The sequence below is a fragment of the Dromaius novaehollandiae genome, chromosome 3 (genome assembly GCF_036370855.1).
Source record: "Dromaius novaehollandiae isolate bDroNov1 chromosome 3, bDroNov1.hap1, whole genome shotgun sequence".
Taxonomy (NCBI): domain Eukaryota; kingdom Metazoa; phylum Chordata; class Aves; order Casuariiformes; family Dromaiidae; genus Dromaius; species Dromaius novaehollandiae.
The window spans coordinates 108087617-108112675 of NC_088100.1; the positions used below are offsets into that span (position 1 = coordinate 108087617).

Below are 25059 nucleotides of genomic sequence, written 5' to 3' on the forward strand. Positions count from 1 at the left end.
GTTAAAGTGAAGGCTTTCCTTTCAGGCCCATTTCTTTTCTGATAGTCCTCAAAATTAATCAACCATTTTTTTTTCTTGGCACCTGCAGGTTTGAATCTGAGCTCTTTGAGACACACATGCTCTGCAGACTCTTGTAAAGGCAGTGTGGGACAGAAGGGTGCTGGGCTGGCTGCTCCTTGCCCCCCTCGGTGGGTTCTCCGTGGGGCTGCCCCTGGGCTTCAGTCTTTCCACAGCCGGTGTGGGCCCACGCCTGGCTTGACCAAGCCTTGGAAGTGAAACTGCTGCTTCTGATCTTACCTGCTAGATTCTCCGCATAAATGATCAGTGGAAACACTGAAGGTCACTGTCACATGTATGTGGTTTAATGAGCAAGCTTAACTGGAAGATGCCTCTGTAAAAAAGAAATTAATAGCAATTTAACCTCTGTGTGGTAGTAACACCGTAATAGCTGTGGTGACTGCTGATGCTCTGCAGCACAGGTGCATTGAAAGCTGCTCATTTATGATACTTAGTGCAACGCAGTATGTTCCAAAATTGCCCCAGAAAAGGCTTTTTTTTTTGTGGTTCTAAACTGTTTTTACTGTTATTTGAATGAAGCTAATATAAAGAATTTTTGCTTACCTTTGGATTAGAGGACAGTTTGTGGAAATGGTTGTAGTTCAGACAGCGTTTGTAAATTGTAAGCCATATCTGTCATTGTCACCTTGCTTCTCTTTATACTATCATAGTCTTTATCTGGTGCTGAAATCCTTCTTCCGGTTTGTTTTTCAAACCCTGGGTGCGGAGTTGGGGCGAACGGGACTCTGCCCGCTGCGGCACTGCGCTGCGGGGCCGCCTGGGAAGCAGCTATTGGCTGGGGGCTGCCGGCTGCCTGCAGGTGGCTGGGTCGCTCGCTCGCAGCGCGCCGCGCTGTGCCGCGCCGGCAGGCAGTTGCGTAGCTCTGCTGACCTCTGAATGCCCTAGCAGGAAGTGAAAAGGCTCTAGCTAGTCAGCTGTGCAAGAGCTGGGTGCATGCAAGCAAACTCAAGATGGATGCCAAAATTGGTTAGTCTCTCGCGCTTTTTTTTTTTTTTTTAATTTAATGCATATGAACTTAGAGCTCTTGTAAATCTCGAGGCTTTTGATTTCCCTTTGCAGAAAAAAGAGGGTGGTTTGATTCAAAAATTTTTGAAAAGACGATTTTTAGGTTAAATATATTTAAAAACTTGCTTTTGTCATACAAAACAATATGAAAATGTTCAGCTTTAATTTAAGTGGCTGTGAGAGAAAGAAGGGACTTCAGAAAATACAGTGATTAAACCGCCTATCACGGCACTTGCTTTAAAAGCAAAATGTAATTGGATGAGTTCTGCATGTAAGGCACGGATGCTAGCTGTACTATTTTTAGATATGCCAAGTGACAGTTCGTGCTTACCAAATGTAGGCAGCTGTTCTTGCTTTAGAATAGGCCTGGAATACTTACATTAAATGCATGAGATTGTAGTTCATGTTGTATAAAATTAAGCTAAGACATTTTATATAAGGAAAGATATTGTTTTGCTCTGCTATTTGTGAGAGTTGGTTGGTTTTCTTGTTCTTTTTTTTTTTTTAATTTGCTGTGAATATTTTGCATTCGAGTTAAAGCCAGAAAGCTACTTTTAGTAATTTTTCTTCCCCCCTCCTTTTTTTTTTTTAACTTTAACTTTGCTTTAGACAGAAATGTAAACACCTGTTTTTGATCAGTTGGCGAATGTAAATCAATTTCCTTATTTACTCTCCTGGACTCAGAATTACAAGCCAGTTTTTCAGGTGACTTTTACAACACTGAATTTCTCTTTGAAGTATTTGCAATGAAACAAGATATATGTGTAGCTATGCTGAGGTTTATTTGGTAGTTGTCCAAAGGGAGTAGAGAGAAAGTGAGGAAAAATGCTTATGTGCCACCTAACTTTGGTCTGGGAGCTCCTAGCATAGTGACTTGAGTTACTGATTACTGAGAACAAAAGACTTGAAGACAATTTCCTCTTGGCACTGGTACTATGATTTCAGAAATTTGCCTTTGTTTCTCATATTTTGGAAACTGTCATACAGCTGAATTTTTATCTTTACATTTGTTATAACTGAGCTCAGGTACAGTGTGCAAAATACACTTGCAATAAGTGATTTTCCTATAAGGTGGTGACAACCTACTATCAGTGCAGATAAGTTAAAACTGTTAAAGGGGAAGGAGAATCTCATTAAAAGAAGTAATGCTGTCTGCAAAAGCAGAAGAGTCGGGCAGTTCTTAGTATGTCGCATGATGTGGAAGCATCACCCAAATCTTGGGTGCTCAAATTGCAAAATTAAAATAAGCACGATTCAAGTATCTGAAGCAAATAGAAAGAAATGAGGATTTTGGTTTTTTTGTTTTTTTGTTTTTTTTTAAAGAATCCTTACAAGATCTAGGAGCAAAAGATCCACTGACTTTTTTTGGTGAGATCGTTTTTGCAAATCGCACCTAGGTATGACGGATATTCAAGCTCAGCTTGAGTAGGAGTCTTCAGTTTATAGTCATTTATAGGTCAAGCCCATAGATTTCTCTGTAACCACCTTTTTTACACGTTGAACTTGCTGATGTGTTTTGTTACCAAGATACTAGTAGACACTTCTGTAATCAGAAGCAAAGCCAGAGAAACCAAAGAAAACGTCCTTAAATTTCAGGGTTACAGCTCATACAAAAGGAATTATACTATAATTTGGCTACGTTCATTTGTGTTTTTTTAATAAATTCTAAAGAAGAGTGGTACTTGCTTTGGCTTAGAGCTTCATTTATTTGTCAGGGAAAAGAGAAACACAGCTTCAACATCACGCGAAGAGACCCAGAGCACTAGCAGGTCAAGCAGAGTGTGTGGAAACGCTTGGGAGTGGAGAGGTTGCGCTGCAATTTGCCAGACGCTTTAAATTGATGCTCTTCTGAGAGCAGTGGCATCGCCTCCTCTAGTTGGCTGCGCTTCGTCTCACTCCTTGTGTTTGTGGAGTCCCATCCCATCCTTTCCTTCTTATAAGAACTAATAATCCAATACTATTTTCAAATTGCTTCTTGCACAGTCATTCAGAGGAAGAATGTACTCTGAATTGTGATATGCTGTTTTACAGTTAATTTCTGTGATGGCTAGGATGAGATAGGCTTACTAAGCTTTTTTGACTTTTTTGTAATTCTAATGATTTTTCTGTGATTTATCTTGAGTTCTGTATCTAACAGCTCTTACATTATCACTAATACTAGGCAGGTTTGATGTGGAAAAGGAATTTATTTTTGTGAAAGTCAAATCAGCTGTGGAAGCAGAAAACATTAAAGAATGAGTTTTATTGAATATTTCACAATGAAGTATAAAACTGAGCTAGACTAGATGCCCCTGCACAGTTACGTACACTCAGCAGTGGAGAATGATGTTTGCCAGATATTGTGAATCCAAAAAGGTAATCAGCCTGATGCAACAGCACCTCAAAAAGGTGAAACTGCAATGGACCTACTAAGGCGTTGCCTCTGACTTGTGCAAGAGTATGGTTTACTCTAAAGAATGATACTAAAAATAGCATTATACTATGTCCTTGGTTGTGTCTTGATGAGTATCACTTAGAAAGAAAAAAGCTTTGTTTACAAATGAAATATTTTTGTACTGTAGTGCTGCGGATTTAGCCTAAATTGAAAATTCAGTGAGATGATTCCCTCTTGGTGTCCCTTTACCCATAATCAATATTATATGCACCCATGGGAATGCCTTCAGTCAAAAACAAAAACTCTTAATAACTCTTGGCCCCCATTGGACCTGCAAAGGTGTCACGGTTTAGGGTGTTTGTGTTATATGTCCTAAAAGGAAACAGATTCAACCTCTACAGTGAACAACCTCTGCAAAATCCACAAGAATAAAATGAGGTGAAGCACAAACTGCTGTGGTTCCAGTGCGGAAGAGAGTAGTTGAAGAGATTAATTTTGATGTTGCTTTAGGGCAGAATTGTTCTTAAATTTTAGCAATTGCATTTGAGGTAATCCTAGTAACAATCCTAAAAATCTGAAGTGCAATGAAAAATCAGTGCTAAAATAGCTTATATTTAGTTGTAATTCCAGCTCTGGTTTGACAGTGTAATCTCGAGTTCTGTTCTTACATCTCTCAGCAGTCAAGTGGATCACATCTACTGTTGTCCTGTGGATGAAAGACGTATCTCGTTCTAACATCTTACCTTTTTAACTTTCAGTTGTTGACCTCCTTTACTGGCGAGACATTAAGAAGACAGGAGTGGTGTTTGGTGCCAGCTTGTTCCTGCTGCTTTCATTAACAGTGTTCAGCATCGTGAGTGTGACAGCTTACATTGCCTTGGCCCTGCTCTCTGTGACGATCAGCTTTAGGATATACAAGGGAGTTATCCAGGCAATCCAAAAGTCTGATGAAGGCCATCCATTTAGGTGAGGTTTTTCTTTTAATAAAAGCTCATTTTATTTTGGGAACAGACTATTGATCTTATTAAAAACATTTGAAGATGTATGCCGTAATATTGCATAGTAATGTAAACATCCTCTGTACTGAAAAACCTGTTATCCAGACTATGACTGCTTCCCCTCCGCCCCCATTTAGTTTTTCTCAGTAGGCATACAAAATGGTAAGCAAAATGCATTGAGGACTTGGCACAGGGGATTTCCCTGGGAAGGCAAGACTATGTCAAGTTGCATAAAAAACTTATGTACTTCAATGTAATGGAATAATATGCACATTTTAAAATGGTGTAGCCTTCAAAATGTGAACCAGTGACAGATGGTGTACAAGATTTGAAGAACATTGAAGAGATTATAAATTTCCAGCACAGTTTATTTAGCAAAAATGAGAATAAATGCAGCATGGATGCTTTAACCATGTCCAAAAAGATTCTTTGGGGAATTTTTTAAAGAGTATTCTTAATATTTGCTTTTGGGTGCGTAAGAGCACAGCCATGTTCTTCATGTGTAAAGCTGCCTTGTAATCAGCTGTTTAGGTTTGGAATCCAGGTTCATTGCAGCTTGCCCACATAAGAAATCCAGAAACCTGAACTTAATTGAAGGGTTGAAGTACCGAATTAAACAGGTTCATCTTTTTGAGAACCAAAATTGTTCTAAGAGGTGAGCTAAGTTCTTGGGGTATACCATTTATGCATTTCCCTGCAGTGTGGGAATATGGGTATCTTTGATATTCATACTCTTTCCTCTGTAGAGTACAGTAGTACCTGTTATTGTAGAGTTGCATTTTAAGAGCGATAAAAACATAGTAATCTGTTAGAGTAGTTACTAAGAGTGCATGTTTCCTATTTCAACACTTGCTCTGTCCCACACTGCCTGTGCTTCCTTCCTTTTTCAGTGAGAGATGTGGTTCAGTCTCAGTTTCCCTTGCAGCTTACAGAAACTTTGCCCCCCCCCCTCCCACACACACACATTTACAGCTGTTTAACTGATTTGGTGGTGTTGCCAATTATTTTCATTCTCTTTTTCTCATCTTAAATGAGTCAAAGTAAAAGGGTTTCTCAAGTTTACCTACATTTCTCGCTGACTGTATGTAGTGGCTCATTTACCCAGCAGAAGCCAACCTCAAACTAAAGCAGGTGGAGGACAGAATTCTGGAAAAAAAGTGGTATTTGCTTTCAAGTTCTTGTTCTGGTAAAAAGATATATCAGAACAATTAGCAACAACATTCAGTATAGCCATGTTAGCTATCTACTTTTTGTAAACAGTTCCTATTTTTCACCATCAAGGCTTTTAGTGGCACTCCTTTGTTTCTTATTAGGGTGAAGCATTCCCCCTTGAAATCTTGTTTGCCCTGTCTGCTCAGTAGTCCTCTGTAGTAGCCAGACAGCATTTCCAAGTTGACCAGTAAGTTCTTTCTTAGGAAGAACAACCAAAACTTGTTCTATCTTTTATTTCTAAGAATACTGATATTCCTAAGAAGGTTCCAGACATCCTTGTCCGATATACCTGGTTGTTTACCTTTCATGTGTGTAGCTTCAGCTGCAAGAAGGATGTTTATAGGTGAAATTCAGTTTGACAGTGAAGAGCACATCCATGTGATCAGTTTACCTTTTGGTTCAGATACTGGATATCTGGCTGGTGAGCTAAGAAGGGTGTGTGGGTTCAAGCTAAGTGTGGATAGCAGAACACGGCTACGCAGCCTTCAAGTGGCTGCCCTGTTTAGTTGCCATTTAAAGTATTTGAATCTGTTTTGGGACTTATTACAACAGCATATTTAACTTTCCCTTAAAGGGTATAGGCAGAAGCCTCTGCTGTGCCATTTTTTCTATTAAAACAAATAACAACCTTGTAGGACGTTTTACATTTGAGAAATATAACATAGTCTGGTAGAATATTAGACTGTCTTAAGGGCTTTTTTTCCTAATACAGTAGCAAAAACTATAGGATAATTTTTTCTCCCTCGCTCTTGTGTTTTGTGTGTGTGTTGGGTGTTTTAATACATTGACCTTATTACTGTAATAGATGCCAGCATGTGCTGAGAAGTAGTAAGAGACTTATGTAGGCCAAACAGTGTGTGCATCAGTGGTGCTGGACAGTATTTTGGCTGCTCACAAGCCTTGTGGTCTGTGTTCTCTAGCATACATTAGCCAGTGCATCTTTTTTTTTCGTAATCAAGATAAGACTCTGTGTGTGACTTGGTAAATACAGTAGCACAATATAGCAGCGAGAATGAAAGATGATATTATTTCTCTTAAAAAGTTGTGGTTTTTTTTCTCTTTTAGAGGTTTGCTTTTGGCACCTAAGAGTAACTTAGGCTAGGTCTATTCTATCTTTTTAGCCCTCCTCATACTGTGAGGTTTTTTTCTTTATAACAACTTTCTGTGTGGTGATATTGTTGTTTTGGCAGAACTTTGTAGTGAAGTTTCATACTTTCTCCCCCCCCCCCCCCCCTTTCTCTTTTCAGGGCTTACCTGGAATCTGATTTAGCTGTGTCTGAAGAGCTTATTCAGAAATACAGTAATGTTGTGCTTGGTCACATTAATGGCACAGTCAAAGAGCTGAGACGCCTCTTCCTAGTCGATGATCTAGTTGATTCTCTGAAGGTAAGTTTACTTTAGCTGTGGAGATGACAGCCTTGTGCTGCTGTGTAAATATATTCCTTGCTGACCTATAAGGTTAGCAAAGCTTGTTATTTATTGTAAATGTGAATGAACAATAAGATCTTTGGCTCTGTATAAATAAATCCTGAGTTTTGTCTGTTGGAAGTACTGAGCCTTTTGACTTTGGCTTTTGAGGAGTATATTCATTTCTTAATGTGTTTAAGAGAACCCTGTAAAGTTCTGCATGCAGTAATAGTGTGAATAACTTTATCTGCACTTTTGAATGGATAATTGTAATAAGCTCTGGCTGCATCCACGCTGGCTGTTACACCTCCTTGCTGGTGCTTAAGAGCAGAAGCCTTTTAAGAAAACAAGATGCTGCTTCAATATGGCCCTACAGAATGTGTCACTACAATGCATCTCTCCTACTTAAAAATCTATATTTAGGGTAGATTGGCACAGTCTGGGTTTGTTTTTGTTTTCTGTACTGAGGCTAGTAAGGGGCTAGCAACAGTTACTTCCCTTTAAACAGTAGAAGTTCCTATGTCCACTTCTTTGCTGTTTGCTTTCAATGAAGAGGAAGAGTGGGGACTGAATGATGCCACTTGTTTTGCCAGGAAGGTGGGCGCTTTATTTCAGTCCCAGGGGTTCATTGATTACCATATTAGAGGGAAATTTGGATGTGAATAGCTGTTTCTTCTTGTTTTTTTGCAAGTTACTTTGCCTAAAACATGCAATACTGACTAACTGGTATCTCAGTTCAAGTAATATTTAATATGCTTTACTGAATGTAGCAGAGCAAAATTAACAGTGAAGAAATGGGGGGGGGGAGGTCAAAGATATTTCAGTTCTGTGACAATTATATTCTCTTCTTTCAATCTTATTGTCTTTGTTTTTCAAATAATTGTTTGCAGAGTTCAACTTGTTGTCCACCATTTTTTTCAGTTTATTTAATCTGGAAATGAAGTTGCATTTATATTCCAGTAAATCTCTTATTTAGAAAGTGCTTTGTAAAGTCCTGTGAGTTTTAGTGGAGACTGGGAGAAAGGCTCCTTAGTGAAGCTTGGAATATAATAGGAAGGCTTCTGTAAAAGTCTGTTGTATTTTGCCATGGAAATTGGGAGCAGATCTGTGACTCCTACCCACAGCTTCTAAATCCAGTTTCTCATTGTGCTTGCACTTCATCACAGCGAAGGGTTTGTGCTGCTGCCACTGTAGATGCGAGTGTTGAGCTGATGCTGTGCAAGGCTCCCACGGTACAGGTCCTTTCCCTCCGGAGAGCAGCGAGATGGGCAGGCGCTCTGGCTGGTACCGGGGGTCTGCCGCTCATGAGACAGGCTGTTTCACAAAGGGCGAGTGGAGAGGAGATGGGATATTACCCCAGGGTTTCGTGTCATAACCTTCCTGCTTCTGGGGGGGGTGGGGGGTGTCTTATGTTCAGGTTGTGGTTTTGTACACAATTGACACTGCTACAATCTTTTTATGGCAAAATGGCTTAAACGGGTCAGTTGCTGTCTGTGCCTTGCTGTTGTTTCTGCAGAGGGACTGCATTTTGGTGGTGATCCTCTCACTGTTGCCCTAGCGCTCTGTAGTAAGCTGTGCCACCTCCGTGCTTCAGCGACTGAGTCGCTTAGGATTCATCTCTACAGCGTTGCGGCCTTGACCAAAAGAATTATTGTTGCATGACCAGAGTTACGTTTTTGATCGTTTTAATTTGGTGTGTGGGGGAGGAAAAGAACATATTCTTTGTTTATTGTGTTTTTAATAGCATTAAGTTTTGGTGTTCAAAGAGAGGTTATTTTGCTTTAAGTCTTGTTTGGATCTGATTAAAACCGAGTGCATCATAGGAAAACTTAATCACAGAGGAGGTTTTGATATTTCTTTAATAATTATGAAACCCTTTTTGATACATTCCTCCATATCAGTTATGAGGATTTCCACTCTATTTTTATAGTGATCACAATCTCTTCCAGTCAAGGCAAGGGAAGCAGTGAACAGCAGTGAACTGCTCTCTCAGTAATGCTGTCTTTCAGAGGAGTGCCGTTAGGGCAAATCATGTTAGGAGCAGAATTCACTCCAGACCAAATGGCTTCAAGGCACTCTAATTGCTTTTAAAATGGTATGGTGTATAGGAAAGAGATGTTTATTCAGCTGAACTAATTCATTTTCCCTCTCATTTTCTGGCGTTTAAAACATTTTACATAGGTTAATTAGTCTAATTTATAGTTGGGAGCAACCCTTATATGAAACCAGTGAATGTCAGGACAGTTTACAAGCAGTTACTGATTTGAAGAGTTTGTGCCTGAGGAGAACATTAAGATCCTGAGGTTTTATGTAACATAATGGCCTTGGTTAAGGAAAAAGAAAACTTGGCTCATGTAATTTAAACATCTTCACTATAGGAAATAGCATGTTTGTATATAATTAAAGTTAGAGTTTTAATGTAGAATCTGTCTGCAGGCTAGTTTGTTGTGCATAACAGTTCTAGCTGTAATATTTGTCTGTGCAAAGGTTTTTTCTTTTTTTATTAAACAATGCTTCAGTCATGGAAGTTGAAATGGATTCTAAATGTTTATGCTGCACAAGGAAAAGTTCCTTGCAGCTTTTCGGCTGAAATTCCAAGAGAGCCCTTGCCAGAGAGTCCCAGGAAAAACTGCCCTTTGTCCTGATACGCAGCGATCTGGTGATTCATCCTTCGCTGCGCAATCAGTAGGGTTTCTGTTCGGACACTGGTGCAAGTTGCTTTGGATTTGTCATTGCTCAGCTGATGTTTTGGAAATAAAGCTCTTTGCTATATTTGAACTATTTTATAGTAAAGAAACTGCTACATGGGCGTTCTTTATTTGTCATTAAATTAGATGATGCTTTGGGTTACTGGGGAGTCATTAGTCACTGGAATAAGGTAGGAAAAGCTCAGTTCAATCCATCAGGTATATCGGTTTCCTCTTTGCGTATCATTGCAACATGCAGACAGTGAGCTTGGGCCCTTGCTTTCCCTTCTGTCCTGTACTGAGTGCGTGGGAAGAGCAGAATTATCTTTGTAGGTCAGTCCTGGGTTGCCTTCTGCTTATTTTTCATCTTAGAGCTTAAAGTGTTTAGAGACGCTTGTGGTGAGCCTTCTCTGCATTGGAAAGTTCTCTGACTTTGTCTCGTTTCTGAGAAGAAAGAAGGAAAAAGGACAAATTCATAAATCAGAGTTGAGATCAACTGTACTTAATCCCTGGAGGTCCTCCCTGTGTGTTAATTGGCGGAGGTGTGTGAAGAGACAAGCTGTTGCGGGAGGGTGTTGTGTGTTTCTTGCTGAACTTCATTTGTTTTGGTGGCCACAGCTTTCGAAGCAGGAGTCGTCCCTTACTGAAGATTTGCAGTCAGCAGAAGGCAGCAAAGAGAGGTGGCTGGTTTCGGTGGCGTCAGTGGTTCCTCCTCTCCGCCAGTATGAATAAGTGAAGTGCATAAAAGCTGCACACGCAGCCCAGGTCATCGTTAGACCCTGCCACTGCTTTGAATGGACTTTAGGAAGAGCAAAGCCTGTGTTGGTCAAATGTCAATTCCTGGATTTTGTTTTTATTTGTCCGTAAATTCAGTGCTTGCTTAATTGGATTGGATATTTTGGTGATAGTTCTGACAATTGTTGGTCTTCGGGATTGATTCATGTCTGTTACCCCTTTGCTTACATGACCTCAGATTTTCTGACTTAGTAATACTACTAAATGTTTACCTGACTAGACTGGTCCTTCACTTTTGTAATTATATTCATTCAGAGGATATTTTGGATAGCTGTCAAGATGCTTTTCTGTGCATGCTTGAAGTCAGCACATTTATTTTACTGAATGCACAGAGCGTAAGAGAAGTCTCTGTTCAGAGTGATCATAAACTTGGGTTTGCTACGCTGTAGTAAAAGCTTCAGACTTTCCTCCCTTTGCTGGAAGGGGACGTGCTGCACGTACAGGCTTGCTCGGGAAGCAGAACGTTTGAATGCTCCGTTAAAGCGTGCTGTGCAAAGTGGCTGGCAGCCAGCTCTTGCCCTGGCATTGCAGAGAACAGAACTGGGCCAAGGTTTGAATGAATCATGAGGGAGTCTAGAGAAATCTGCTTTGTTTTTCTTGATAAACCTGCTGAACTCCTTCAGTAGGAGTGCAGTTGATGATAATGTTGCAGTCTTGTCTCATGCTCAACTTCATGCTGCTAGTGCTACGTACATCACATCTAGAAGGAACGGACAGATAAAGAGCTGCCTCATTTGCAGTTAGTGCTAGTTCATTTTGAATGGGACCAGACTGACTGAAGATCCTGAAGTACTAACCCTCTATTTCATTACAGGGCTCATGCAATTAATCTTGAATTAATTCTCGTGCCCTTACCTTACTGTTAGCTTTTCTTTTTTTGGGGGGGCGGGGGGGGATGTTTGCATTTAAAAGAAACTAAAAATGGATGTTTGCATCCATAATTTTTGAATAATTCTGCTGTAGTCCAAATCTTTGCCCTCTTCTTTCTGTTTCATTCCGTACCTGCAATACTTCAACATCCCCCTTTTTTTCTTTTTTTCCTTTTCCCCCTTCCAGTGCTTTGTACCCATCTTGTAGTTTTGTGCATCTCCTGCTTATTGGAGTGCTTCACCTTCAGTTGTTATCTGTGCCTGCATCTTCTTTCGCTGATGCCAGCTGCAGCCTTCACACTGTCTGTATGGCTGCTCTGGCGTTTTGTGGTGTCTTTCACAGAAAATGACCAGACATGCTTGGTTGATTGGAGGGCCAGGGGTCTCATCTGCGCTCTGCACAATGCAAAGCATAATTCAGTGCTTAGCAAGTAATAAGCACAGCTAAACCCGCTACATCTGACGTCCAAATCCGGCTTCTGCTCAGTTGCTGATGGACTGTGCAACACTAGAAGAAACCAGCTAGTTTTCATTGCGGAGGAATCCTACACAGAAATAGAGCTGGCAGCCTTCAGCCCCCCTGCCCTTGCCCCTAGCATAGGTCAGAGGTATGCTTGGGACAGGCTGTGGGCCAGCATGCTCCACCTGGCAGAAAACTGAGGATTTTTAACTTCTGTAGATCTTTGTGTAAAACTAATGAAGCAGAGCAGAGGCTGGGCACAACAGCAGATTTGGCCGAGTGCAGTGTCAGCAGGGTGGCAGTGGGGAAGGAACAACGTCTAGGTATGAGTTAGAGTACAAAGCCAGAAATCAGAGCAGGATGATGGTTTTGGTAGGTGCCTGTTAACAGAAAGACATCTTTGCTTCTGAACTTGTCTGTGACTTAAAGCTTTTTTCCATTTTAAGGCACTGTTGACTACTTTCCTGAATATTTTAGTACCCAAAGCCTTTGGGTAAAAAGCCAAACAAGCCAGCCTTGCCGCGTTACCTTCCAGACGGGTCTTTCACCTTGACATGACAGAAGCACCTGCCTGGGCTAGTCCACAGTTCATTGAAACCTTTGCTGAGCTGAAGCACCGTTGTGATAGTTGGGCTTGAGCTGCACCCAGGAGTGTATGAGCTCCTGGGCTGGCTGCTGGGCTGCCACCAAGCAAACAACTTGCTTGTCTCTGGCTCTGTCACCGCGTGCTGTGTCACATGCCATCCCTTTAACCTCTCGCTTGTGTGTCTTGTCTGATCTCTGTGAAGGGTGGGAGGTAGGAGTGGTGTTTGCCCGTCATTATTAAATGCTGGATTGGAAGTGCTGTATAAATGCAGAGTGCGTTGAGCAGCCACTAAGTACTAACAGCTTTTGGTCACTGCTGACTTGGGCTGAATTCAGCCAGATGACCTAGAAGCGAGAGGCCATATCCTATTACTAAACCCTTCAGCCATTTAGTCACTTATCTATAATTATATTTGATGTGCAAGGATGAAGTAGAGTTTGGGGTTTTTTAGCTTCATATGTGTGTTTAGAGAAGTTACCTCACTTATGGTCTAATTAATACATTCTTATAAGACTGATTGTGGGCTAATACGCTTTTTTCCTTTTAGTTTGCAGTGTTGATGTGGGTATTCACTTACGTAGGTGCCTTGTTTAATGGTCTGACATTACTGATACTGGGTAAGTGTTTTAAATAGTGTTAAATACCTAGCATACAAAATAACAATCCTGGAAAAGTACTGAAGTCAGCTCTATACTGTGAGGCCATTCCTACGTTACTTAAGAGTATATCAAGACGATATAATTGTGTGTCCTTTTTCTAGGACATTGATATCAGTACAGAACTGAAGTTTTGAACTGTGTTGTTGAACTCCTTGAGGTTGCTGATTCTCCAGACAATGTAGCCTCATTTAAAAGCATGTTCATTTGTGCTTATCCCTTTCAGGACTAGCCTTACTTTAATATTATTGCTGTGTTGTAACTTTGATGAGGTACAGAACTGGCTTTGGTCATGCTCCACTGAAGATAAGGTTTATACTTCTGGTTGACAAGAACTGGCTGACTTGAGGCGTCAGATACACAGACTGGCATAGGCACAAGCCTAAGTGTCCTTTTTGAAGAATTTGCAAAACCTGCAGTGAGAACCTGAGCTGTGATCAGATCCACTGTACTGTTAACAAGACATAGAGAATAGCACACCTTTTCCTCATAGGAACTATTTAAATTACCTACCAACAATTTTTTATGTGGTTTAGTTATTTCTTTTTGTTGTATCTCAAAAAACAAAACAAAAAAGTCAAACTCTGAAAACCAGTCTGTTTGTGTGAACACCATTCCTTTTGTCAATACTTACACCCTTGGTCTGTTGTTTTCCAGCTTTGATTTCGCTCTTCAGTGTTCCTGTTATTTATGAGAGACATCAGGTGAGTGTTTAATATGATTATTAAATACACTATAAAAATAAGTTCTGTTGAAATGAATTTTGGGTTGCTTTTAGTTCTCGTGTTTCTGCTTTAATCTTCAAAAGTCTTTAAATTTTTAAAACATAGGTCTTTTAACCATGAGTCAGTGCAAGGGCAAGAGAAGCAAGTTCACTTTGAAAGTCCAGACTACAAGTACTTTCCCCTCCTTTTTGGTGGAGGTGCAAGAAGGCTTCCCAAAAAAACAATTATGAAAAAGGCCTGCTTAACCTGGTTTTCCCTTCTGTCCCTCTGATCCAGATTTGGACAGGACTAAAGCAGTAATAGGTAGGATATGTGAATCCTGATGCAAGTATTTCCTAAACAATTTCTAAAGAAACCACTTTGGAGCTGGTGTTCAGGATTCATGTTCTGAAACCTGATGGATTTTGTAGTCCTGGCTAAGACACTGGTGGTAGATGCTTGGCACAGTCCAGTGCTGCTTTGGTGGATAGATTAGCATGAAGGAAGAAGGTAAGGAGCCAGAATAAAATGAGTACTATTAAATTGTAGCAGAGTTGAGCAGAAACAGTCTCTGGCAGGACGTGGCGGGGGGCGGGGGGTAAGCCAGCTCTGGCTTAACAGTTCCTTCTCCTCTTTCAAAAACAACCCCTCTTCACAGAGGCCAGGCTGGGACTTAGGAAAAGAGAAAGAAAGGCACGGAGCAGATGGCGGAGCCTCTTGGGCTCCTCTCCGAGCTCCTGTATGACCCAAGAAAAGAATAAAGTATTCTGAAGTGAAAGGAAATCTGTAGCCCTGAGGGAAGATGATGGACAATTTGTGTGTCTTAACCCTGGCCCTCAATCCTCTTGAGCTGAATGCTGCTGTCGAAGGCGTAAGCTGTTTAGTGTGCCCAGCCCACCTAAGAAGCTTGGTTCTCTGTGGCGCAAGGGGATGCTGATTGCTCCTCACTGAGGGCCTTGGTTGCATGCCCTTGTGTTGGAGCAGCCTGGACACAAGGTGGAGGTGAAACACTAGCAACTAGTTTGATGAAACACACAGGAGCAGAAGGGATAATTTCAGAATCTGAATGATTCTTCAGCAGGAGGAGGAGGGATGGGTTTATTTGGGTACTTATTGCTCATCCCTGTGGTTGTGTGTGCTCCCAAAAGCAGTGCTAGTGCTGGCTGTGGCTGAAGCAGCAGGATCCCCTGCAGAGAGCTTGGGAGGGCAGGGCAGCCCTGGGCCACTCCTTGAAACAGTGGCCCCAGCGTGTGCTGAGAAGCTCTTGCCTTTTGTCAGTCACCAGTCGTAATCGAGAGAGTTTTACGCTGGAAACCGACTGAGAGGAGCTGAGCAGGGCAACCTGGCGTGACATCGAACTGGGAAATGGATGCACACAAGCTCCTGACTTCTTTCTGTCATGCTTTTTTCCTGCAAAACATGCCTCGGTGCGGTGTATCTTTGACTATCAGGCAGCACAGTAACTCTTTAGAGGAGTCAATCTAAAAGCTAACTTTTGTTGTCTTAAATTTCAGGCCCAAATTGATCATTATTTGGGACTAGTGAACAAGAATGTCAAAGATGCGATGGCTAAGTGGGTATTTTTTGTTTGTTTCACCTTTTAAATAATACTTGAGTCCTTTATGTGTATACTATTTCTGTATATAACAAATACATTATGTACATTAGTCATGGGGAGGAAGTCCTTTATTATTTAAATAGTGGAATGGTGATGGAATCAGCACCTTTCTTGCTGATGTAGTTAATATTGGATGAAACTTGAGTCACTCATTTCTAATAATTGATATAGTTGAAACCATTAGGTGGTGGGGGGGGGTGAATGAAGAAGAATTTAGCAGTTTTAGCAGTTTCTGAGTGTGATTGATAGTTTTGTGTTGCCATAATAATTACCTTCAGATTGGTGGGTTTTTAAGATTACGTTCCTACCTACATTTTTTTTCCTTACTGAAATGCTGTTTTCCTCTTCTTACAGGATCCAAGCAAAGATCCCTGGGTTGAAGCGCAAAACTGAATAAAAATTCTGAAGCAACTTATCGATAGGAAGTTCATCTTTTAAGGGGGAAAATACTCATCTGGATTTACATGGGGAGGGTCAGGGAATAGCAAAACCCTTGACATTGCAGTGCAATTTCACAGATCTTTATTTTTTAGCAACGCAGTGTTTGAGGAAAAATAACTGTTTTGACTGCCATGTGTTTCATCATCTTAAGTATTGTAAGCTGCTATGTATGGATTTAAAACTAATCATCTTTCTTTATCCTGTGTGCAGCACTGGCTAATACAAAAGATTTGAGAAAGCTGTACATTTTGCTTCATCAGAGGTAGTCCCTGCTGCGTTCAAGAAGAGGTAGTGCAGGTGGATTGGAGGGTAACACTTCCCAGTTTGTGCACTGTGTATGGTCTGTGTAGATTGATGCAGATTTTCTAAAATGAGATGTTTTAGAAGAATATACCATTTTAGCAAGTTTTGAAAAATCTTGCCTTTTTGGTATGAGTATAGCTGTATTGTGATTTTATTGTTTTATCAATTGCCTATATATATATATATATATGTGTTTCACAAAGCTTAGATCTTTCAGCTGCTCTTCAGTGCTTCATACTTCAGAGAATTGACTGATTTCTGGACTAGCTCCATAGCACACAAGCTTGAAAAATTAAAATGTCTCTGTAAACACTATGATTTGTTTAAAAGAAAAAGGAATGGACAAAGGAACCTCCACGTACATTTAAAAAAAAAATAAATTACAGCATACACTTTGCACAAGCATACAGTAGTTGATTTTAAATAAATACTTACACAGTCTCTCAAACTCTGATAATCTGTGGACCGAATATCTAAGGCCGCAACTGTTGTTTGGAAACTTAAAACCTTGTAATGCAGGAAATTATAAATGAAAATTTATACACTTGCAGTTTAAGCTGTATTGAACTAAGTCTGTGGAATGCATTGTGAAATGTAAAAAAAAAAGAAAAAAAAACAACCAAAAAACAAAAAAACCCAAGTATCAATAAAGCTTATAGACATAAAATAATATCGGTATTTTGCTTTCTTGAGGCAAGTTTAATATATTTGTCTTTATTTTGTTTAAATTCATCAAGTGATTAAATATCCATTGTACCTGGTGGTGGAAATAGTTTTTCAGATTTATAGCAATGTGGCTAGGTGGATTTTTTCATGGTAACTTCTCATATGTGCGGTGTGAAGCAGTTTGTTCAGTTCTAGTTATATTTGATGTCCTGAATAGCTGTGTGTTGGCTGGTGATGCCCTGTTAGGCCTGTAGTTCGTGTAGCACAGATCTGTGCCTGCAGCGAGGAGGCCTCTGCGCTGATGCTGAGGCCTCTGTCACTGCTGCCGCTAGCTGTGTGGACATCTCAGCGAGTGGGGGTGACTGTGCAACTCGAGTTTCGTGTTGTGAGTCGGTTATTGAAAATTGTGAATGATGAAATTTGAGGTTGTTTATGCTAAAAGAAGTAATGATCCTTGGTCTCTTTTATTTTGGAGACCAAATGTGTATGATGTTCTAGTTTGAGTGAAATTATGATACAAGTCCAGTAACTTTTCAGAGCAACTTGAGTCTGATGATTTAAAGAGAGCTGGACAATGAAAACTTATATTCAAATTTATTTGGACACAGATTTTGAATTAATAGCATCTTGACCATTTAAAAATAAATTCATGCATTAATACTTTAATTTACAGTATAATACATCATCACTTCTGAACATTTTATACATAAAACCAAACCATATGAACATACAAATTGTTTGTGTTTTCCTGACAGACACCATTGCTGTTAGATATTTTTCACATCACCATTTATTAATTCATTCTGCTGCACAACTGGTTTTATTCAGGATACAATCAATGTGAAAGGCAAACATTACAACATAGGCAAAAAAGGTGTTCACTAACATCACCACCTAACAAGGTTTCGTTTAAAAAAAAAAAAAAACTGCATAGGGACTCTTATTGTGTATCTGACAGACTGATCTTCTGTATAGTAATATAAGGCATTAATAAATTCCATTTTAAAAAAAGGTGATTCTTTGAGGTTGCTGAAGCACTTTTGTGTGTTAAATATACATTGATCCACTCCTTTAAGTGGATATTTCTTGCATCTGTCATTTGTATGATACTCTGTATCCAGCAGCTACCTTCTTCCTAAAACTTAGTGGGAATCGGAATTGGTTTGGCAGGAAGTTCCCTAGTTCAAAACTTAATTCCTCTGAACTGGAATTAAAGCCGTGTTTTAACACTTCCTTTCAAACGCTATGTTTAAGTCGAAATGTTTTATTTTAGCCTTTACTACTTTTGGTTACAAAATAGTCTTTTTTTAAAGAAAGGTCTTTTCAAAACATGGATGTGTTCCATGCCCGATGTGTCAGAAATCTGCTTTGATGTTGCCCACATTATGTGTTCCTTTCTAAACTATATTGCTTAAAAAAAAGAAAACAAAAAAACAAAAAAAAACCCTAACAACCAAAGTTTCTTTCTGTTCTCTCTCTCCAGTTCCATCCTCCTGGTTGCTTTGGTTTTGGCAAAATGTTTCTTACAAAGGTTGAACAGTGCTAATTGCTTTTTGTGACCAGCTGTAGGTGGTCTCATGGTCCCCACTGTCAGGTGGGGGAGACTCTCCTCCCCTGCAGCCTTGGCCCCTTGGTAGCTCGGGTGGGGGTGGCACCCACCCAGGTGCGAGAGAAGCAGTGACGGGTAGAGGGGTCCAGCGTTAGCACAGATGATGCTTTTCTTGCGGGTGGGTGTAGCAGCGTGATTTACTTTCTGCTTCTAAGCAGCATGGGCCTAGCTGCCAGCGGAAGGGTGGGCGGCTCTGAGGACTGACATAGCAGCCCTTTGTGGAGTTCACTCGGGGTGTCGTCAGGAAGTCCAGCCTCAGGGCAGTGGGGGAAATACTGTTTCTTGGAAGCCTTCAAAGCACTTTTTTTAATAGGCTAAGTAATTAGTGCTGTGAAAGTAGCTAAATGGGGAGAAGACAGGAGCACCCAGAGAACTGCTGCCTTATTTGTGTTTAAGCTTTGTGAAACAAATCTCTTCATGTCCCTTTTCCCCTTACTCACCTTCAGAGTTGAGCTTCAAATCGTGGCTGCAATCTGCTGTCATGAACCAAGCGCAGCCAGCTTATCAGGAGGTGTAACGTACTCGGGAACTTGGCCTTATGACAATGCATTTGTTCTTGCTCTTGGAAACATTGTGGGATTCATTTGTGAACATATTAACAACAGAAACAGGAAAAAATGGGTGATGTAAGTACACATCTGGAAAAGGTGTCAATGGTTAGCCCTCTGTGAAAGTTATAGCACCATATGTTGAAAGCAGACATCGGTGGGAGGCAAGATTGTAGCCCATACTACTGGAAAATTGTTCAAAGGCACTTCATGGATAGAAAATTTCACCAAATAAATATATTCAAAAATAAAATGGACTTCAAAAATGGTACTTTACTCCTTTGATTACTGAAAGCTGAAGTATGAATCCAGCATGCTCATAAAAAGCTTGTAGTTTACTCAATGCACCAAATTCTAAATTTGAGTTTTAAGCAGGTGTGGTAAAAATACCAGCTTTCTTGAACAAATGTTTAAGCCTTTAATTCTGAAATTATGCAAATTAAAGGGCCCGCCATTTTCTTGGTGTGCTGCCTTCGCAGATGTGGTTTGAATAACACAGTATTAAGCAAAAGCAGGTTAGTGATGGAACTGTTCCTCCCTTAGGCATTACATGGGTTACAAAACTGTTCCCTTTTAAACTTCAGCTTCCTTCTCAAGGATGTTAGTGTTTCAAATGCAAGAGCATATTCTGTTTCAGTATGGCCACATCAGTAATCTGAAAATGTGCATTCCATGCAGCATTGTATGGAAATCACAGCAGCCGAGGGGTTAGAGGCATTCATGGCTGTCCAGTCCAGAGCAGTCACTTGGTGGTGGCAGTAACAGCAGCAAGACTTGTCTTTCAAAGACATCGCCATACAAATACACTACAAAGAAATTGATAGTAAAGTGATTTCTAAGTAACTTGATGACAAACGTCAACATATTATACTAAGAGAAATTGGTTAGGGAAGTAGCAGTCGGGATGCTTCAAATACTTGTAGCTCTTAATTTTGCTTTACCTAGAGTCCTCCTATGTAAATGTAGATTTAAAAGTCATGGAGTTAGTTAATGGTCAAATACCAGCACTGCAATGCACTTTCCTTTCCTCCTAAGAAACTTAAATCATTACAACTGCTTTGCCCCCAGTTCCATATGTGTGTTGTCAGTCAGCGAAGGACTGAAATATTGAAAAACTATTATTTTACTTTGTATAGTTAAAATTTCGTTCAATAAATTGTCATCAAAACAATATTGACAGAATTAAGTCAGCTGATAAGCTTTTCTGACTTCATATATGAACTTCCAGGCTGCAGGATGAGAATTTAGGTAAGTATGTCCTTTCGTTTCCACGCAACAACTTTGATTGTCAGCGCTTCCTGATCACTCGCTGTGCAATGCCTTTTCAGAGAAAAACATTTCAATTTTTTTCAAGCAGGAAAGAGAAAACATCTAATTTCTGGGGCTCCTTTAGTTCCACCATCATTGCACAAATGATTGTGCACGACAGCTTCTTTGAAAAAAACAGCTTGTCTAGTGCAATGGGAGGAGTGTTAAACTCATTGCAGGGTGTTGAATGAAAATCACTGACTTTATGGCCTTAAAATAATGCCAGTGGCTAACCTTCAGGCTTGCTGAGAGCCACTTAGTGTCATGCTACACAAGTCAGTATTTAGTTTCGTGGATCAGGAAAAGATGCATAGTCTTGATCACTGGCAAAATGACTCAAGCCTGCAGACTCTGATTTAGGTAAAGGCACGGGCTTGTATTTTCCTCTTAGGCAAGTGTAACTAACTACCTGATGCTTGGAGGCTTTTTTTCCTGAGCTCATTTGTTACCATTAGTGCCTGTGCACTTTTTTTTCCTACCTTGTTGCGGTTCTATTTCTGCGTTTAGCTGTTTGGAAAGGTTGCGTGCACTTGCTATTTAACCACATGCTGTTTTATTCCTCACGTCTCTGCTCCCTGTTACGTTTGATAATAGAATAGCCCTGTCTTCACTGCGCATGTGTGCTTGCTCACCCCCCCCCCCCGCTTTCTCCTCTTCCTTTTCCCTTCCCCCTTCCCCCTTTCCCTTTCTTCTTCTTTTTTTTTCCCCCTTTTCTTTTTCTTTCCACTTCAGGAGCCTTTTGAGCTGCCTCCTGTTACTTGAGCTGTCTCTTTCTAAATCTGTCTGGCCGTCTGTTCAGCCGAATTCCTGCACTACCCTTTGGCCTGAGGGCGCTGGCCAGTTATTTCTGTGTGACTGACGGCCCCGGCAGCTGTCTTGGGCTGCGCCAGAGCCGGCAGCCGCGCGGGGGGTTCCTGCGCCGGCCACCGGCCCCATCGGCGCGTGGCGCCCGGCAGCACCGCGGCCCGGGCTGCTGGGGGGCCCGCTCGCTACCGCAGCTTCCCAGGCGCACAATGAGCAAGTGCCGCCGCGGTCGGCGCTTACGGAAAGCCTCCTGCTCCAAAGAGGTGCTCGGAATCTCTTTTCTTTTTTTTTTTTTGCCTTTTTTCTTTTTTGCCTTTTTTCTTTTTTGAGACACCTTTTATGAGGTAGGCATATAGGTAGGCATATAAACTTGAAGCCAGAAAGTTAGTTATTGAAAACATTACAAAAAAAATGAATTTAGCAATTCTAGATACCACTGTCTGCCCCCTGCTCTGAGGGAGCATCAGCTACAGCAGAACTGACAGGGGTGCGATAAGCCTATTTTCTAAAAAAAAAAAAAAAAAAAAAAAAAAAAGCTTACCATGCCATTTTTAATTCTTTTATAGTTCAGAGTCCTTTTTTTTCTCTCATATCCAGGCTGAATCATGTCAGCTGTGCTATGTCCATGGGGACCTATCAGTCACACTGATTGTAATGACCTGCTAGAGCAGAGGGCTAGTGTGCCAGCTGCCCCTGCCTCTTGACTCATAAAAATAAAAATCACTGTTTCACCCTGTCAGCTGAGATCAGATTTTGTTTCTTCTAAACACACTGGGTTTAATTCACTCAGTTGTAGAAAGATGAGGATAAGCTAAGAAAAAAGAAACAGTGCAGGGTCCACATGAGCCGGCTTCTGCTGCCGCATGGGCTGTGCAGGGCCAGCTGTGCAGCAGCTCTCACCACCCCACAAGGAGCACAGCGGTGGGCTGGCGAGATCCATGCTGGCTCACACGGCGCTTGGCAGGGGCTGTCCGGTTTGCCTGTGCACTGGGGGGGGGGGGGGGTCCCAGTGCTAAGCAGAGGCCTGGTAGGCTGGTGACATACACTGAAGGCACCGAAACCTTTTATTTTTACTCAATAGTCATCTCTACTTCAGATGACATGTTGTGGCGGGGGCCAAGGCGGCTAGAGCAAATTATATGCACGTGACCATAAAAATACAGCGATTTGGGTACAAGAAAAGCAAAAATAAGCTGTCACGCTTCAAGAAAGCAGGCTTCAGGAACCTTTAAGAATGGGCTCAGAAAGGTGTTAAATGCATTGCTTTGGCTTTGGCATGAAGTGTACATAGAACATCTTTGCTCATCATAAAAATAAAGAAGTTACCTGCAGTCATCTCCTCCTGTACTTATAACGTACTTGTCATCATGAGAAAAGCGTATGTTGGTAACATGCGCAGAATGCCCAAAATACCGCTTGTGTTTGGCCTGTTGGAAAAAGAAGAAATGTTCAGGAAATCAATATACTGGCACAGTGTGACTAAGTTGCCATGTGAACATATAAATAATAAATATGCCTGCTCATACTGGTGTCTTCCAGACCACAATAATCCCAGCTCAGCACCTGGTTCTGTGCTTTGGGCCCGCCCTCCACAGCCAGTTTTCCCTGGTTGCTGGATGACAGGTACCCATCACCCATGGGCTGCCCCCCCGCGACAACCCTTCTGCCGCACAAACTTGCTCCCATGCTCCTATGGCCAGTGCTGGCTGGGAGCAGCCTGGCGATGACCTGTTGGACCATGCAGTTCGGCCTCCTTAAAAACTATATGACAAGGAATTTGAACATGGGGATTAGCAAACAGCTTAGATTAAAATAAAGTAAAATAGCCACTTACAAATTTTTCTGTGCACGGAAAATCAAAAAGTTTCACCAGACCAAAATCATCTCCTGTGACTACATTTAAGCCAGCATGGGTCACACAGGCACAATTGACATCAGCTTTATCTGCGTTTCGTGGCCAAATTCCAATGACTTCATCTCCAAGAATGCTGTTCCAAAATGAAGTTAACAGAAAAGTATTAGAGCATAGGCATTACTTGCTGCTGCTCTTTTCCAGAGCATGGTGAGACCACACAGACCGGCATTAGTCAACTGTCTTTTCCCCTCTAAAGTTTTGCACCCTGTGCTATCTCATAATGGTATCACAAGAGTATTTCTTTTTTTTTTTGCATGACTCCTAAACCTGCTCCACCCATAAGTCCACCCCCAAGCTTATCGCCTGGGAAAGTGCTCCCACCACTTCAGACAAGCAGCTTGCACAGCTGGTCCTGGTCTTTCTTCCTGGGCATGCACCCATCCTCAAACAAATTTTTTACAGCAATGTTCTCTTCTCTTAGGCCTAAGTAAGTTCTTGGGCAAGGGGATGCTTGTTTGGCTCTACAATATTTCCCAAAATAGCTGTCTTTCTTACCCTTAGTTGAAGCGTTTCTCATATTTACCCACATATTAACTGTCAGATGTAGCTGCCCCACTCCCACACTCTGTCAAGAGTCCTTCAGAACAGGTAATTCAGGGCAGATTCTTCAGCTTGCTTGATAACAAAGCAGTAAGAGTGGGAGGACTCACGCCTTTTCTCCTAGAAAACTGCTTGTATCAGTGGCTCACTGTTTATTGTCAGAATTGCTTTTCTCTGGTTCCAGTTTCCACAGTAAAGGCACAGCCATAGTTTTTGTAATCATTTTGGGAGAACTGCATATAAATCCAGTCCAATAAACATATGACAGTGGTGCCCACAACGCCTTTCTTAATAAACTCAGCTTGTGTTTCCCTGCCTACTATGCTGACTAACAGCTATGGGAAAAGGTAGCACCCAGGGTGCCAACAAGAGCGAGCCTGTGCACAGAGAGGCACGGAGCAACACAAGGGGCAACGCGCCTCGCGTCTTGCAAGTCCAGCTGGAACAGCAGCTAACGCATGCGGAGCTATGACTGCCCTCGGTATCAATAATGCTCCGTGGAGACAGCAGGACAGCAACCAGCTACAATACTTGTTTAAATAAAGGTGTGTAAGGCAGAGCTTTGGGGAAGGAGACTTTGTGTGCTTTCTGTCACAGGGTTGCTGATAAGTAACAGCCGAACCCTGCAGAGGTTGCATGCACTTGTTCTACACAGTATGAACCCGCGCGGCCTAGTGCTGTATTACTGTCAACCCCAACCAGGCAGAGCATTGTTCTTTAGGGCTTTCACCTTGTCCATGTGGCCCATGTGATCTTTTCTATTAATGCAGGGTCTGTTATTTGCTTTCCCAGTGGCACCTCATGAATTTGACGCTTATAGGCACCTGTTGATACCTGCAAGTAGAAAAGGAAAAAGCTAGTTACTCAGCCATAAATAACATTATTTTTTTTTAATTTCTAAAATTTCCAGCAGTAATATTCTCAACAAGTTTTATCCTGAATTAAACATCTACCATAAAATTTCTGTTTTTTCCTAATTAGCTATAATTCATTATATGCAATAGAAAGTGATCAGAATAATGTTACAGAATGGTAATTGAATGAGATGTTCATATGCATACTCCATAGCTGATAAATTTCCTTTCAGCTGTATACCGTCATCTGGTTTATCTCAACCCACTCTTACTAAGTCTACAGCAGCAGAAAAACTTCTGAAGGAAACCTCCCAAGAGTTCAGGTATAATATGCATCCAAACTCAGAGAAAGGAAGAGAACTGTTTCCATATTGAGGTTACAGTCCACAACTTCATGTGTAGCAGCGCACCCCTTTCCCTACATGATGTTCATAGAGGTGTATTTAAAGTCCTCCCTTTCACTCTAAATACTTGGGTCTTCCCCGGCTTGTGCCTCACCTACAGCAGCAACATAGCTCAGTTCCCCCACAAGGCTTTTAGTGTGCCAAAGCCTATCTGCACTATCTATCTAATCTACAGGCAAAGATTTAGGACCCCCTTGAAGTGCAGTTCAGAATAACTC

The 25059-nt window shown here is 41.2% G+C and overlaps 2 protein-coding genes and 1 long non-coding RNA gene across 3 annotated transcripts in view; 1 reads left to right on the plus strand and 2 right to left on the minus strand.

Annotated features, from left to right (window-relative positions):
* RTN4 (reticulon 4) overlaps positions 1 to 16863 on the plus strand; it is a 48532-nt gene extending 31669 nt beyond the window's left edge. Inside the window, exons 4-9 of the mRNA XM_026108049.2 lie at positions 4216 to 4423; positions 6915 to 7053; positions 13019 to 13088; positions 13785 to 13831; positions 15346 to 15404; positions 15804 to 16863. Of these exons, the coding sequence (XP_025963834.2) occupies positions 4216 to 4423; positions 6915 to 7053; positions 13019 to 13088; positions 13785 to 13831; positions 15346 to 15404; positions 15804 to 15846 (566 nt within the window). The 3' untranslated portion in view covers positions 15847 to 16863. The remainder of the gene's footprint in view (positions 1 to 4215; positions 4424 to 6914; positions 7054 to 13018; positions 13089 to 13784; positions 13832 to 15345; positions 15405 to 15803) is intronic.
* On the minus strand, positions 341 to 933 carry LOC112987954 (uncharacterized). Its single transcript, XR_003260425.2, has 2 exons — positions 622 to 933; positions 341 to 391 (listed from the first exon to the last, which is right to left on the minus strand). It is a non-coding gene; the product is annotated as an uncharacterized LOC112987954 (long non-coding RNA).
* Positions 16864 to 17772: 909 nt separating the features above from the next.
* The window catches only part of EML6 (EMAP like 6), a 158450-nt gene continuing 151163 nt past the window's right edge, over positions 17773 to 25059 (minus strand). Inside the window, exons 39-42 of the mRNA XM_064509754.1 lie at positions 24314 to 24417; positions 22963 to 23116; positions 22455 to 22555; positions 17773 to 19822 (exon numbers count right to left, since the gene is read on the minus strand). Coding sequence (XP_064365824.1) covers positions 19798 to 19822; positions 22455 to 22555; positions 22963 to 23116; positions 24314 to 24417 — 384 coding nt within the window. The 3' untranslated portion in view covers positions 17773 to 19797. The remainder of the gene's footprint in view (positions 19823 to 22454; positions 22556 to 22962; positions 23117 to 24313; positions 24418 to 25059) is intronic.